At 38.2% G+C, this 16,803-nt stretch overlaps 1 protein-coding gene across 2 annotated transcripts in view; it reads left to right on the plus strand.

Annotated features, from left to right (window-relative positions):
• The window catches only part of LOC136031900 (eukaryotic translation initiation factor 4E-like), a 33,831-nt gene that overhangs the window by 7,162 nt on the left and 9,866 nt on the right, over positions 1–16,803 (plus strand). For both annotated transcript variants that reach the window (XM_065711887.1, XM_065711888.1), the window contains exons 2-3: positions 7,501–7,682; positions 13,123–13,300. In XM_065711887.1, the coding sequence (XP_065567959.1) occupies positions 7,501–7,682; positions 13,123–13,300 (360 nt within the window). The remainder of the gene's footprint in view (positions 1–7,500; positions 7,683–13,122; positions 13,301–16,803) is intronic.

Raw genomic sequence — 16,803 nt, forward strand, 5'->3', positions numbered from 1 at the left:
GGGATCCTTTGTCTGAGAGGACGCGGGTTCGAATCCCAGTGTACCCAATTCTTCAGTTGGGACGGGGGTCAGTGGCGTGACTCTGTAAGCTTAGCCAGAGTCGACCCAGCTCTAAATGGGTACCTGGAGAAATCTGGGGAAGGTAAACAGGAAGGGTGTGTGAAAGCACAGGATGGCTGGCCCCCAACCCCCCATTGCACTTCCTGGCTTAAGGGCCAAGAAACGGAGATCAGCACCGCCGGTAGGGACTGTAAAGTCTAATGCCGTATCCTTTACCTTTACCTTTACCAGATGAATTGAAGCTAGACTCTTAGAATAACAATTTCACTATTGGATCCAAAAGTTATGATCAAATTACATGGTTATTATAAACTGATTTAAGGACTTTATTGAAAAGAACTCCTTTATTTTGTCATCAGTTCTCAAAACAAAATTTTTTGTCTGAAAAAGACTGTAGAAGTGACAAATTCCTTTTAGAGCAAAATTTATAACATCCACAGTTTGTAATTGAATAATCATACCTCATAGAACTTTTGTCCTTAAATCTGGACATAAATTCAGTTTGCTTAATAATATGACACTGTCACTCTTAAACCTCTTATATTGTTGGTTCTTTGACATTAATAGATTCAAAAGTGATAATTGTTTTTCTGCCATTTGCATGTGAGCTCAACAATTTGCTTATGTAGAAATAGTTTGTTGGACTCTTGAAGGAGAGTGTATTCATAGAAATGCGTACTTGTAATTGCAGAATGTAGTATCTAATCAGTATTTGAGAAGTTAACCTAGCTATAGCAGTTTTGTAGAGCAGTTACACTAAATAAGTTATACCTCTCAAAATTCTTTGGTCATGGTTAACTGTAGTGTGATGACAAATCTTTAGGAAACACAATAAGCAGTTAATTTTTCACCTAGTGCCAGACACTTGTGTATTTCTAACTGGTTCATTGAAAATTTATAACTTTCAAGGAGTAGGCTATGTATGTACATAGCAATTCATCCACCAAAAGCAGCATTTTATGCCATCTAGTAATTGTTCAGAGGCTGTTGATCTGCAAATAGGTTTATCTGAGTGCATAATTCAGAAATAATGATCTTATAAGGTGAGTCTAACTCTTCAAAGTAGAATTCGTTGAGTACTGTACATTAGGGTGGAGCTTATTTTAAAAATTTTGGAAATATTATTTTCTTACCCCCCTAAGTTGTTCCATATCACCTGAAAACATTGTAGAAAAAGTTTGAGCCATTTATAATAATGTTTAGGGGTAGCTCAAGTACCTCAAAGATTAAGAAAAAAAGTAAAAAAGAAGGAAAAAGTAAAAAAGAAGGATTTCGAGCAACTTGTATTTTGCTTAAAAACACATAAACAAAATTGTTTAGTTCCTATTTATGGTTGACCGGATAGAGTCTGTTTCCTGCTATCGGGATAAGCTCTGCGGTGTTCATTGACAACTGGCAGCCGAACCAGACATAATTTAGCTGGCAATGCAAAATTTCCATCCTTCAGAGATGAACGTGTTCAGACCTGTTTGCTTTTGACCGGTTGCGCTTACTAGAGTCTCGGACACCAAGACTCAGTCTGGTGTAGTTTTTTGCTCGAGGCGATATTGTATCAGTTCTGTTTTGTTATCAGTGTTGTTTTTTTTACAATAATAAGCTAATTGTGTATTAACTTGTCTCAAGACAGTAGATTTCTATAACGTTAATGACTACTGAGCGTTGTTTGACGAATTTGAATGTAACTGAGCCTATTCTTTTGTTGGAGAAGCAATGAGCTGAACAATTTTTGCTCTTTTTTCTAAAAAAAATTCACCCTACCTAAGTTCATGATTATAAATTCTGTTTTCTTTTTATTTCAGACCCAATTGAGACTGAAAATGTTAGCAAATGCAACTAGATCTCAAACGGAGTTATATCTCATTGGTAGCTCTGTGTCTGAATTAAGAGGTAGCAAGCTGCCTTCATTGCGAATGGCTCTTGGGTTCTTCCTTCATCTCCACCTTGAACTGAATGAGACCATTAGGCACTCGTCGGCTGCTGCTGTAACCGAACTAGCAAAGTTTTGGCGGAAAGCTCGAATTCCAATGAGAGATCATCAAAACTGTCAAACCAAGCTTGAGCAGGCATTTGAAGAATGGCGTCTTCTCAAGAAGAACAAAGCACGAAAGTCATCAACTCAACAGGCGAGAGAGGCGGCCTTCGTATCTAGGCTCGAGGATCTTTTTGACATCGCTCACGCCGATGCCCTGAACACGATGTCAATACAAGAAGACAAAGATTTCTTGTTAGCCCAGCGAGAAAAAGGGAGACGGGGGTCAATGGTTGGCGTAGATGAAACACAAGCTTGCAAGGAGAAAAGGGTGTCTGAGAGAGAGCAGCAAACACTTAAAAGACGACAGCAAACAGAGAACATACAACAGATAGAGGCTTCCACAGCCGAACTTACCACATCTGGTTGAGAGATCAGCGCAGCAGAAGACGTTGACAGTGAGGGGGCTGTTGGAGGAAGCAGAACTCAAAAAAGAAAGAGGGGCCGAAAAGCTGTAGTTACACCTGAACTAGCAGCAGCTCTTGATCGTACTAAAGTATCAGACCGCAAGGCTGTTTTTGTCATAGCAGAAACTGCCAAAAGCTTAGGAATGACTATTGACCAACTAGCTCTAAATAGAGATTCAGTTCGCCGACTCAGAGCAAAACATCGAATTCACAGTTCTGCAAGCATCAGAGCCAAGTTTCAGAGTGATGTTCCCCTCGTTGTCCACTGGGACGGCAAACTGATCCCTGACCTCATTGGAAAAGAGAAGGTTGATCGTCTGCCTGTTTTGGTTTCCGGAAAAGAAGTTTTACAGCTACTCACAGTAGCCAAGCTTCCATCCGGAACAGGCGAGGCTCAGGCTTCTGCTGTCTTCGGAGCTATTGAAGACTGTGGCATACCCGGCAACATCCGAGCCATGTGTTTCGATACTACAAGCTCAAACACTGGCAGGATCTCTGGTGCTTGTGTTCTGTTGGAGCAGAAGCTAGGTAAGGAACTCTTGTCACTGGCTTGTAGACATCATATTATGGAGCTCGTCATTGGTGCTGTGTTTCGAGTGTGCATGGGATCGACATCTTCTCCTGAGGCTCCACTCTTCAAACGCTTCCAGGACTATTGGAGATTCATAGATACAGATAAATATGAAACAGGAATTGCAGCTGATGATGTGGCGCGTCTAGTGGATGACATCAAACAAAGTACCATCGATTTTGCTAACAAGCACCTTGAACAGGGCCAGCCGAGGGATGATTACAAGGAATTCCTGGAACTTGTGCTCATCTTTCTTGGTGCTACTCCTGCGAGAGGAGTACGATTCATGTCACCCGGAGCGATGCACCATGCCAGATGGATGAGCAAAGTGATATACAGTTTAAAGATCTGGATGTTCAAGGCTCAGTTTAGACTGACTCTCACAGAAGAAAGAGGTTTGCATGACGTGTGTGTGTTTGCAGTACGTGTGTACCTGAAAGCCTGGATCTCTGCACCTTTAGCCTCAGGTGCTCCGTACAGTGACCTACTACTGCTGAAGTCGCTGCTCAAGTACTCGTCCATCCATTTGGCAATCTCAAAGGCCACATCAAACAAGTTTTCCGGTAACTTGTGGTATTTGTCACCCGAACTCGTTGGCTTGGCTTTCTTCGACAGTCGCGTCAGTTCGTCGACGAAGAGACTGATGGTGAGTGCCATGCAGAGTGAAGACGACCAGGAACAGGAACATACCAAGCGTATCACCATTGATCTTGATTCAGCCAAGAATAAAAACCTGGAACATTTTGTTACAGCAAAGTCAGCAAAACTTTTTCAAATGATGGATCTTCCGGATGGATTTCTCACAGTTGATCCAGACTTGTGGGAAGATAGACACGACTACAAGCTAGCGTCAGAAACCGTGAGGTCACTCAAAGTCGTCAATGACCACGCTGAGCGAGGAGTGGCACTCATTCAAGAGTACAGCAGTTTTATAACCCAAGATGAGTCGCAGCTGCAATTTCTGCTGCAAGTTGTCAATGAACACCGCAGAGTTTATCCCGACCGCAGGAAGCAGACTCTCTCAGGTCAACCATAAATAGGAACTAAACAATTTTGTTTATATTTTTTTAAAGCAAAATACAAGTTGATCGAAATCCTTCTTTTTTTTTCTTTTTTCTTAATCTTTGAGGTACTTGAGCTACCCCTAAACATTATTATAAATGGCTCAAACTTTTTCTACAATGTTTTCATGTGATATGGAACAACTTAGGGGGGTAAGAAAATAATATTTCCAAAATTTTTAATTTTTAAAATTTTTAATCGAAATCCTTTTTTTTTCTTTTTTCTTAATCTTTGAGGTACTTGAGCTACCCCTAAACATTATTATAAATGGCTCAAACTTTTTCTACAATGTTTTCATGTGATATGGAACAACTTAGAGGGGTAAGAAAATAATATTTCCAAAATTTTTGAAATAAGCTCCATCCTACTGTACATGAGTGATAGGCATTGGTGTACAATACACAAATATCATGATCAACATATGTGAGAAGGGATTGCTTTCTATTGCCCCAGAAAAGAATTATTTACTAGAGTTGGGCCAGTTCTATCTCTCCTGCTACAAATCATGAAGTTGCATGGTTTTTGAAGCCTAGAAACTTTCAGGAATAGATCTGCACCACAAATCAGGGGCTGTGAATCTGTTTTCTAGCTCCAACTTTGGCCCTGTATCTGCTTGTAAGACTCGAGAGATTCTGTTTGAAAATAAAAGTTTAGCCTAGAGTCTGCTTCTCATAGACTATACATCTTGGCAAGGTGGTTCACTGAATTTCAGATGGGTTCCAGGGAAAATTTTAAAGTTTAACGTTAAAATACCTTTTTAGAATATTTGAAACATTTCTGACAGGGATGCTTGGTACTTAAGTATGGGGCATACCAAGTGTAATAGTTCATGGCTTGCTTAGATGGATTACAGTGGTGGAAAAGTTGGCAAATGATGTAAGACTGGGAACAACCAGTACTCGTTCTTTTGCAAACTGTGCTTGAAAAATCTTGGTTGAACAGCTGGGGCTACTCATCTAAACAAACATGTGCGATCTGCAGAACACAAAGCCACAGTTACTGCTCAACTATGTCCGCTACAGCTTCACCTGACCAAATAATCTTGAGTTGATAAAACAACCAAGGATAAACCATTAGTTCGTACAAACATGTTTTGTGAGCCTGATGCCGCTTATAAAGCTGAGTTAAAATGGGCACTTCAGATGGTACAGATTTGCATGTCTGCTAACTCTTCAGGTCATATTATTGCAATCTTAGTTGTAATGTTCCCTGGTAAGATCCCCCAAAGAATGTCCCTATGTGCAAAGAAACTCACGTATCTCATCACTGATGCACTGCATCCTTACTGTAAGCAAATGCTTTTGAATGACTCTCAGTCACATTTTGTACTAGAATTTGTCAAGACAACCAACAACGCTCGTATGAAAGAGTTACAGATATGTGTTCAATATTGGTCCTCACACAGAAATAAAATCCAGAACAGACATTTATGCACAAGTTTTACTGGCCACGCAACAAGTGATGACCTGTATAGGAAGATTATGTCAGTCATTGAGCAGAATCAGCTGCCACTTGAAAAACTGATCACACTTGGACGTTACAGACCAAACGTCGACAAAAGCGTTTGGAACAAGTTCAATGCTAAAAAAAAGAAACTGGTGGAAAAGGGAATGTTGAACATAGGTACTCCATATAATCCATAACACTTTCTTGAAAGGTCTTCAGGTCTTTGGAAAAGAAAGTTCCGATTTTGTTATTTGTTCTTGTGCATTCATTTTTTGACAGCTGGACGCATGTTGCGAAGACTATCAAAAGTGCTAAAAGAAAGTGAGACTGCCAGAGAATGCTTTCATAAGGCTTGTCCCAAGCCACTGGCTGACAATCAGACGTGCCTTTGCTTGAATCATGCAGCAGTGGCCTGCAATCTTAGAGTACTTCCTGAACTTCCTGCCAAGAGAGAAAAAACTGAAGAATCTTCTGTACATTCCTAAATATCTGAAGATTGTGACTTATATCAGAAGTGCAACGATGAAGGCCCAACTTGAGTTTGTTCTAGCCTCAGTAGAACTGTTCATGAGTTTCACCCAACTGTTCCAGAAAGAAGAGCCTCTCGTTCATGTTCTGCACTAAGAGATAAAAAGACTAGTTGTGATGCTTTGTGGACTGGTCTTTACACTAGATTTCGTGACCGAGACTGAAAATTTCTCACCAGAAATGTTGAACCTTGCTGAAAAATTTGCAGAAAAGCCCATAGTTTTAGAAAATGTGGAATGAGCTTTCTGTGTGCAAGCAACACTGAATGACAAGGCCATTTTCTATGTCAATGTGCTAAAACATTTTATTGTAAGTATTTGCCATATTTTGAACAAATGTTCTCTAAAAAAGGATTGTTTTCTAAAGACTTTGTGCTGTTTGAGTCTGATCAACATAAAAGATTCAAGAAGCATAATGGTTGTTATTACAAAAGAGCTGTTGAATCTTGCACAGTCTTGGCATCAACAATATCTGAATGAAAAGAAAAAAAGAGCTATCCGAGAAGGAGAAAGCAGCTTTCAAAGAGGACAACAGGCAGAAATTGCAGGAGGTCCAGGACAAAAAGAAAGAAATAGAAGACCTGGAAAGCAAAAAAAAAATCTAGAGCATCAGAGCAAGAAAAGAGAACAGTAGCAGATACTCTACTTCAGGAAACGACCAACAGAATGAAGAAGGCTACCGAATCCAAGAGTTCCATAGACATTGCCCTAGCTGTTTCTTTGCTCGAAGGAGCTGTGGAGTCCAGAAAACGTGAAAGAGAGCAGATGGTGGAATCTGCAAGAATGGAGCAGTTTCTTTCAAAGAGAAAAACTGACCTCATGTCGAAATTGATGCCCAAGAAGCAGAAAGAGTGATTCCAAGTATTTTACCTGTATCAGTCAATTGTTGGCACAGTATGTGAATCTACTTTTTTTTTACTGTTTTTTACTATTTGTACAGTTTGTATAAAAAAAGGAGAAACTCGGGAAGTGACAATGTGACCAGGCATCCCACGCCATCTACCAAGATCTGATCCAGAGGACTTCCGAATCCTATATTTGGGCCCGGGAAACCTATAAAAATAGGACAGAGCCTATAATTTGAAACGAACCGACCTGTAGGAACCCTGCAATGATGGTCATCCCACCTCCTTCCAAGAAGGGTCAGACCCATATTTATCCATGTATCTCATGTAGTCTTATATGGAATTAGATTTGTTTTATCAATTTGTAAGCTAGACTAGTTAATAATCCGGACAGATTTATGCAGAAATAACCGTGTCAACTGCCCCCAAATGAGGGATGGGGAGGAGTTGTCTGCCTAGTAGTCAGACTAAACTGAACAAAAGCAGGGACATGGATCTCTTGGTTTCTCAGCTGAATTAGACTTCGTCTTTTATTTGACCTTTTTTTTTTCAGGCGATGGCAACTTTAGATCCTGTTCAAGCACATGATGATTCAAACCATGATCCAGAATTGCTTATGTCACATCCATTGCAGAATAAGTGGACATTCTGGTATTACAAGCCTGACAAGAGTCTTCCATGGGAACAAAACTTGCACAAAGTCACAGACTTTGACACAGTGGAAGGATTTTGGGCGTAAGTTCTACTTTAATTCCAAATTAGATAATTGACCTGATGTAAAAAATCTAAGAACAAATATTGAGCGTTTTAAAGAGTTGTGTATTGTAGAGCCTCTTGTAAATGTGCTAAGGGTTAGGGATCTTGAAAATCAAAGGTTTTTTATGATCTATAGCTTTGAATGACCAATTAAAAGCACAAAAATTGTTTTAATTCAAGTTTTTTGAAGAGAATTTTTGGTTTTTGAGAAGAGAGAGAGATGATATTATTCAGAATGCCATAAGTAATAAAAAATGGAAGACCTAGCAAATGTCTGATAAAATGCTTGATTTCCTGCAGCATAGGGAAAAAAACAATTCAAATATTTATTTAACATAAGGTTAAACTGTTGGCACCACTGTTGACATGAAAACAACCAGAAAAAATTGTTAATGGAAAAAACATCAATCCACAGTAAAAAAAAAACAAAAAAAAAACAAAAAAACAGGGAAGGTAAGTGAAACATACGTAGCTATTACCCTCGAAAAGTAAAACTTTTGACATAGGAAAAGAGCCTTTAATCACATTCTTTACCATTTGCAATCATAAAATAGTCTAATATCTTCATTTTTTCAACATACGTAGCTATTACCCTCGAAAACTAAAACTTTTGAAAAAGGAAAAGAGCCTTAAATCACATTCTTTACCATGTGCAATCATAAAATAGTCTAATATCTTCATTTTTTCAACATACGTAGCTATTACCCTCGAAAACTAAAACTTTTGAAATAGGAAAAGAGCCTTTAATCACATTCTTTACCATTTGCAATCATAAAATAGTCTAATATCTTCATTTTTTCAACATACGTAGCTATTACCCTCGAAAACTAAAACTTTTGAAAAAGGAAAAGAGCCTTAAATCACATTCTTTACCATGTGCAATCATAAAATAGTCTAATATCTTCATTTTTTCAACATACGTAGCTATTACCCTCGAAAACTAAAACTTTTGAAATAGGAAAAGAGCCTTTAATCACATTCTTTACCATTTGCAATCATAAAATAGTCTAATATCTTCATTTTTTCAACATACGTAGCTATTACCCTCGAAAACTAAAACTTTTGATTCTAATGTACTGAAAGGGATTTGAAAATTAATCAAGTTATGAAGATGATGATTAGACTGATAATATGAAATATGGGATGTAACTTCTGGGTCTAGGGATGATTACTGCAAGGCTGAAAAAATTTGGAGTTTGTATATGATAGAATATTGAACAATTAGTCCTTTTGATAAGATTCCTAGCCTTATCATACACCTTTGAAAACAGATTTCACAAACTGGAAAAATTATTATCCAGGTGTTATAGGGTTGGGTGGGGTTGGTTCGGACAGAAATTTTGGGTTGGTTGTGGTTTCTATTTCAATCACTTTTTTAGCTCTATTCTTGGCTATAGCGAAAATTCATGTTTCATAAATGTCCATAGTCACTCCATCATGTGGGTTGAGCTCGGACTGTAGGGGGGGTCAGTTCTGACAGCACTTGATTTTCAATAAAATGCAATATACTTAAAAATTCAGATACATAGAAATCTGAAAATCAAATAATATGTACGACCTTCTTTATCTCACATTGTAGCAGCTGAGGTCGTAATGAAAAGAAGTGAGACCTCGCTTTGTCAGTTCTGTCCCTCTGGTACCAGCAGGCGATGGAAGCACAAGAACAATGACATCTGAAGTCAGAAATGCTTTGTGTCTGAAGACACAAGGGTGGTGTGTATTCACCTCATATTTTTAAAGCTTACTTATTGAATATTCGTAATAAGATACTGTTTTATTACTCTTCAGGGTTGTCAAATGTCTCCTATATTGCATATGCGGATGATCTTCTGCTTGTTAGCAAGTCTAAGTTTACTTTTATGAAGTCTGTACTACTAGTATCGTGGCTATATGGGGAAACTGGATTAAGCCTTAACACTGATAAATCCGAATATTTAGTTTTTAATTTAAAATCTTCTGCAACCCTGCTTGATTGCGGTTTATTTTCCAGAAAATTTGTCAAATCTTTAAGATGGCTTGGGATCAATATAAGTAAATCGCTTACGTTATTTCGTTTCAGGGCATTGAGTGATATTAAATAGAGGCTTAAACTGGGGTACGCGAAAATTGTCCCCAACAGGGGAAAATATAACAGAAAATTATTAGCTAAATTGTACTCGACTTTTTGTGACCATGCGGATTTGTTCCCAGCTTGCCTTCATATCCTTTTTCGACCAGGAGACATTAGCGATATTAGAATTTTGTATTTCCGATATTGTAAGTTTTTTATTGTTTCTGCCTTGCAGATACAATAATAGAAAGATTGTGCGGATTATTAGTGCTCCAGTTATTGTAAGTTGTTTTGTCAGACAAAGTAGCCGTCTTCAAGAGAATATTTGTGCCACCTTGGATGTTGACCACCCTCTTATCCGGATAGCTATAGTGCATTGAGTGTAATATTTATTTATTTGTGTTGGATGTTAATTGTATTTTTTTCTCTGTCTTTTCTTGTGCTACTCCACTTCATTTCCTGTATAGTGGGTTATAAATAAATTATTATTATTATTTGATATCTGGAAAGACAAACCGTGCTCCATTTCTGCGCAGGAAATAGACTTCCACGTCACTTCCACTTTTTCCTTTGATTTGGCCAATATAGAAAACATCTATAAGCTCGGATTTCACAAGAACAAAACTTTCAACTTGAGCTTTTTCTATGTCAAAAGGCTCGACGTCCTCTTCAAGCCCTGCACAGTGAAGAGACTCGTCGCTTGATGAATCATTCAAGGCAGCCAAGTCGGAATAAAGCTCCGCTCTGTCGTTCTCGTCGCCGTCACTATGGGCCGCACTGTTTTTGCGTTTCTTTGCTGATTGCTTTGGTGGTCTGGCCTTTTTCTGCTTTTTAGCTTCAATCTCTTCCTTTTCAAGTGTGCATGTAAAAATGCGAGTCTTGCCTCGATTCCAATTCCTGCGACCCGAAACAGAGCTAGTTTCAACTCAGGGGGAGGGTTTAAATTCTTCCAGAGACCTAATCATGGAAGAAGCTAGTGAGGGTCTGGACTCAGAGTCAGCCTGCAACCTTGGTGACACGGTTGTTGTATCTAGCAGCCTGCCTCCCTCCGGAAATATGTCACTATTGAAAGGGAAGATTCCAGTGAATCGGAACGCAGATATAATGTTCGACGCACTATGTTTCTATAGGAAGGGAACCCTGCTGAGTGGAGATACTTCATAAATCGAAATACGCAGGCCAGGATGTAACTGCAGCCACTCATTGAAGCACCCTTTTAGTGCGTTCTTGAAAGTAGAAAGAACACCTACGTCTGGTGGTTACGGTTTATGTGAACAGTGAGGCGGAAATGTCGAAAGTGTCACAAAATTTTCCTTGCAGTGTACGATCACCCATACATCGAGATTGCTGTCATGATTGTCCATTAGCAGGAGGATCGGAGTCTGAATCTGGCTTGATAATTTTAGTAAAGTGTCTCACAGCTTCCAAGAATAAGTCGCCATTGACCCATCCACTGGGATGAGGAAGTCCCAGCCAACCGGGGGCCATCATTAATTATTATAGTTACAAGTTTCACTCGTGGGAAAATTAAAACCGGAGGGATAGTTGCTCTGGACGCACATGCGAAACAGACAGCAATTACATTTTGACCTCTTTCCGCAAACACTGTCCGACCAACCTGTTTTTGTCCAGTCGGCGCTAGGACTTTAGGTGGTGAAAGCAACGTGGATATGCCAGTCTCATCCACATTCCAGATACGATCGGGTGTCAGCTTGACTCCAAATCTTCCATAGCCATCAAGCAGCTTATTAAAAAACATCTGGACTACAGGTTTAGTGAAGCCAGAGGGTCTTGTCTGACTTGGGTTCCAGCTTCCTGATTGAAATGTCTGGATCCCACTTAAGAAATGCGAGAAGCTAGTCCTTCGACGCTACTTCGTTTTCTGTCCAACTTTCTAGCAGAGGAATGTTAATTGCACAAGCGTAAGAACAGGTCAAACATCTGGATTCTTTTGTCGTAAGTCTGTTGTTTATATTAGAACAGGTTCGGAAATATTCTGCAAGTTTCCTCTCGTGTCCCATGTTAAAAACCTGCCTATTGTGTCTGGCTTTAATCGTGAAGTTGATAGAGGGTGGCTGAGGCTCTTCATTGGCACTTGCTGAAATTTCTTCCCTTGATGGCTTCAATCGCTTGACGTAGTCCAGTAGTGTAGATTTTTTAATACCGAAGTTTTCTGCAATTTCTCTCAACGTGGCTTCTTTATTAATATAAGCCTCAACTACTTTATTCATATTTTCTTGGTCAGGAGGAGGGTCTTGCCGCTTTCTTTTGCGCACTTGAAACATTCTCGATTAAAAAAAAAAAATCGAAACTGGTAAAAATAAAGACCATAAAAGGTACATCATAAGAAAAACGATTGGAAGGGACAAAATAGTTGTCCGAATGCATCCCACTGTGGCTGTCCGAACCATCCCCACCTGAGAGAAAAAGACTGAAACCTCAACTGTGCCTCAGAACTTCAGATGGTGCCAAAAACCAAAATCGAAAAAACTTAACCAAGTTTAAGTAATACGTGTCATGCATTAGGAAAGCTCAATGTGTATTAATGTAGACTGGATTAAATATCAAAGTAAAGAAGATACCGGACGCCTGAACTTTTTTTTAGGCTTTTTTTCAAATATTTCCAAAGCAACTGCACTTAAGGTAACAAAATTACATGCGCAAGTAGAATCCTAGACAGCAGGTCTACAGTGATTTTTTCATGATTAGCATACGGCTGGAAAGAAATGCGCTTGTCCTGATTCACCCCACGTCCGAACCAGCCCCACTCTCCCCTATTTGTACTAAGTTACCCTGGTCTCTGTTACTCTGATACCTTAAAGTTCTCTGTTGCCCTGGTTGGGTAAATTTGTACTAAGGTTTGTGAACGATGACTGATGCAACAAGGTAGGTCTGTTGGAATGCTTTTATTTTTTTGAAGTAGTCACAAGTATCTTTTAATGCAGTGTAATGTGAAAATTTAATTAATCAGTACCACAAGTCATGATAATTCTGACAAAATTGCCAATTAAATAGTTTTAACAAGGAGGTTTAAATTGATGGTTAGAACTTATAAAAAATGTTTGTCAATTTTTTTCACGATAAAATGTACCCAAAAAAAAAATTCAAGTAGTGTCAGGCCATGTCTGATACTTTTAATACAACTTCTTGAAGTGATGATTCAACTTGAGTACCAAATGACTAGGTTCTGGGTTGTGGAAATCTAAAAAATTGAATGCGCACGTCTTGAATGGGCAGACTTTCTGTGCAAACACAATTAGTTAAAAAACTGTTGTTTCCTAGCTGCTACATTTTTAAGTTTCTAAACAAATGCTTTTTTTTCTTGTTGATTGTAAAAATGATGTAAATTGTAATACTTCTTATTTTTAGATTGCATAATCATATCAAACCACCAAGTGAATTACAGATGGGACTTGATTTTAATTTGTTTAAGGAGGGTATTAAGCCCATGTGGGAGGACCCATCAAATATAAAAGGAGGCAAATGGGTCCTTAATCTTGATAAGAGACGAAGAGGTCCTGAAAATGACAAACTTTGGCTCGAGCTGGTAAGTAGTTTTTTTGTAATAAAGATATATAAAATGGAGAGATTAAGACTATTTCAGCTTCATCTGCACTAGTACCCTACGGTAGCACATTGATTAATTCTCTGCTTGGCAATATGGGACTCAGGGATCGATCCACGCTTCGGCTAGGTTAGACGACTAGGTCGCTACTTGTCCCTGTAAAAACGACCCTCCCACTGAGGGAATGGGAAAGATGGAAGTGAAAATAAAAGCGAAGGTGAAATTGAATTTACAACCATTGCTGAAAACAGCCTATTCTATATTTAAAGAAATTAATTCTTTTGGCTTAAGGAAAAAAGAAGAGCCACTATATAAATGACAAAGAAATATTCCAATAATAGCTGACTATATTGAAAATAACATAGCGCACGCGGCCCTACAGATAAATGAGTTTTCAAGTATAAGAGCTTATTGCACAACCAAGCTGATTGGTGAAACTTTAGACAACCTGATCAAAACAGGAATGAATTTAACAGATCAGTCAATGCATATGCAAGGAACTTGGCTAGGTTGGGCAACTAGGTTGTTACTTGTCCCTGTAAGAACGAACCAGTAGTTGAAACGTCGACTCGACGCCCTATGTGCCAGTAATGGCTCTGGAGAATCTTTGTCCTTTTGTTGCACGTGAATTGCTGTCTTGAACTCGCTTGATTAGAAACGGGTATTTTTATTACCTTTAGACAAGTTTGTTTCTTAAACTTTTACAAGAAATAAATTACAAAGAAGATAAAGAAAAGCAAAGAAGTTTACAATGCAAAATCCTCATCAAAAACTCCTTCAAAATCTCACAAGGCAGACAACTACCGTAAACTTGTCCTAGTTTCCGCGCAGCTGGCAAACACTCCTCCACTCACCATGCTACAAACACTTCTCCGCCAACCTTCCTCAATATTCTATGTTGGCCACCTTGTTAAATACTTTTAAAATGTATGTTCTGTTTTTGCGGTCCCGTCCTAGTTTAATTTTGGTATCTCAGTTTTTACCCTAGTCTAGAGGTATATTTTATCTTTTTTAGAACATATCAAAGCCTCAACCTGATCTATATAGGTAAGTTGATACGCGAGATCATGATCATATATTAGAGGAAATTATCCAATGTCTGTAATTGTACTTCCCTGGGGTTTGATATTCGCCATTGTATCTTCCTTCATATGAAAATCAAAGATTCTCGGGTCGTCGGGTCAGAAGTATACCATTCTTAAGTATGGACCAAAATAGGTCGTCAGTATGACCCTTGTATATGCATAGGTCCCAGTTAAACATCTAGTCTTCACCTCTTCCTTACAGATAATCTTTGTTCCTTTAAGGTGTATGCTTGTGAATTTGCTAGTTCATATGTAGTTGTTGTAGTTGGAGAAAGTTACAAATCCCATCATCACCTGAGAATAGGTGGACATTATTGCAGTCCAGCAGATCCAGCAAAATAAGCGTTTCATTACTACAGTCCTTCAGACCTTGTTGCACCTAATACAGTAACTAAGGACTTCCTAGTGTTGTTGCTTCAGAGAACAAAAAGTTCAGTCTTCATTTACATATTCTTGGATAAAGAATACCGGTAGTATGTTGATGGACCTGTCAAAAATGACTTGCCTTCATTGGTCGTGATTCTGGAACCTCAATGAAGACAAACTAACTATAGTAAGAAAGTCAAAATACGTTCTAAAAGAGGTCACGTTTCGAGGAAATTCAATTGTTTTTGGGCATTTTATTCACAGGTTTTGGAAATTTATGGTACCAACACTGATTGGAGTACCAAAACAGACATTGCGAAAGTGTTATTGCTTTTCAAAAGCGGAGAGTCCTCCATGCAGAAGACCCTGATTAGGCTGCAGAAAAGTTATCACAGCTCAGAGTTGACCATAAGTCTCACCCTGTCAAAGCATATCCAAGTGTAAAGAACACTCTTGGCTTAAGGTAGCATGAAAAATACACAAAAAAATATATTGGGTGAATTAGAAAGCGGTGCATGTATATCAACCGTCCGCCTGAGGTATAGGCAAAATTTAGACATAAAATTTCAGTGGGCTTCCTTAAAATGCTGATAGAGAATGTTCCACAGTGCATTTCCGGCATCGAATAGTGCTACCATTTCTTCCTTTTAAGACCAAGAGCCAATGCCTAAGGCTCTGAGTAAGAATTTTTCAGTTTTCGAACCTTAGCGGTTGTGACAAAGACGTTCTTAACTTTCACTGTTGTACAGGCACCATCCTTCGCTTACAAAATTGATCTTCCCTCACTGCTCTCTCATTTTTGACTTCTCAGATTTTATTCCCTTTGAACAGTGAACTATAGCTGGAAGAACCACATTTATAAAAAGAATCGGGTTTATAAATTCCTAGTTTTATGTTTATGTTCCTTCTGTCCATTGTAGTTTTCTTGTAGTCAAGACGAGCACAAAGAGTGCAAAAGAATGATAAAAGAGGGAAGTGAAGTGCTTTAAAGTAGGTTTAATAGGAATTTAAAGTAATTATTGGCATTAAAAGTGTATAGTTACTCAAAAAAGAGCTGCTTTCAAAAAAGGCTAAATTTTGTTAGAGTTTGAAATTCTTTTAATAAACTTCAGTTTTTTTTGAAATTCAGTGGGTTATTTATTTTTAAATCTATTTTTCAGTAAATAAAGTTATCAATTAGGTAAGTGCTGTAACTATATCAGTTAGTTTATTTAAATTCTTTGGAGCATTGAAAATAATTTATCAATAAATAAACGATTGTTGATCGGTTAATCAAAACAGTTGGAATTTAATTATTTGCTCTGCTATTGATTTTTGTTTCTTTTTTCGGTTCAATGTTTTACGGAAATGTCGTAGATGGGTCGCTTATGCTACTTGTTAGCCTCATGCATAAATATACGAAAAGGTGAACATAGCCCAAAGAACTCGAAAGGTATTCCATTTCTTGAGTCTCGTGTCATATTTAAAAGAATTACCATTCCAGATATTTCCGCCAGCTATGCAACAGCATAAAATAAAAATAAAATGAATTGTAAAACTTTTAAGACAACGTGCACTTGTGGATAGATATGATCCATTGTTGAAGTAATTTGTGTAAATGAGTGTGGGAGGGTCTTTTGATTCGAAGGAAATATCAAGGTACCTAGTTGGTGTGGTATAGTATCTAGAAGACGAATACCGTTGAGTTTTATCCATGTTAGGGGTCGGCGTATATTCTGTTGACAGCCAAAACGGCAATAAAAATTGGTACAGGAACAAAAACGGTGAAAAAGAACGTAAATCTCTATCAGGCTCTCCGTTTTTCCCAAAAAAAACAGAAGTGACCTGTCTTCACTTAAAAATGACTGTTTTAACAGATATTTCTGTTCTGTTTCAGTTTACTTAGGTTTATGCGAGTAAAGTAAGTAAAGTTTTTGAATGCAAAAAGTATCACATAAATTATAATATATCGCTTGAAAACGTGCAAATTTGAGGTAACTTTGCAGTCATTCTTGAGCACTGCTTTTGCGTGAAGTACTCAGCAATGCTAAATGA

The sequence above is a fragment of the Artemia franciscana genome, chromosome 10 (genome assembly GCF_032884065.1).
Source record: "Artemia franciscana chromosome 10, ASM3288406v1, whole genome shotgun sequence".
In the NCBI taxonomy this organism is placed as follows: Eukaryota; Metazoa; Arthropoda; class Branchiopoda; order Anostraca; family Artemiidae; genus Artemia; species Artemia franciscana.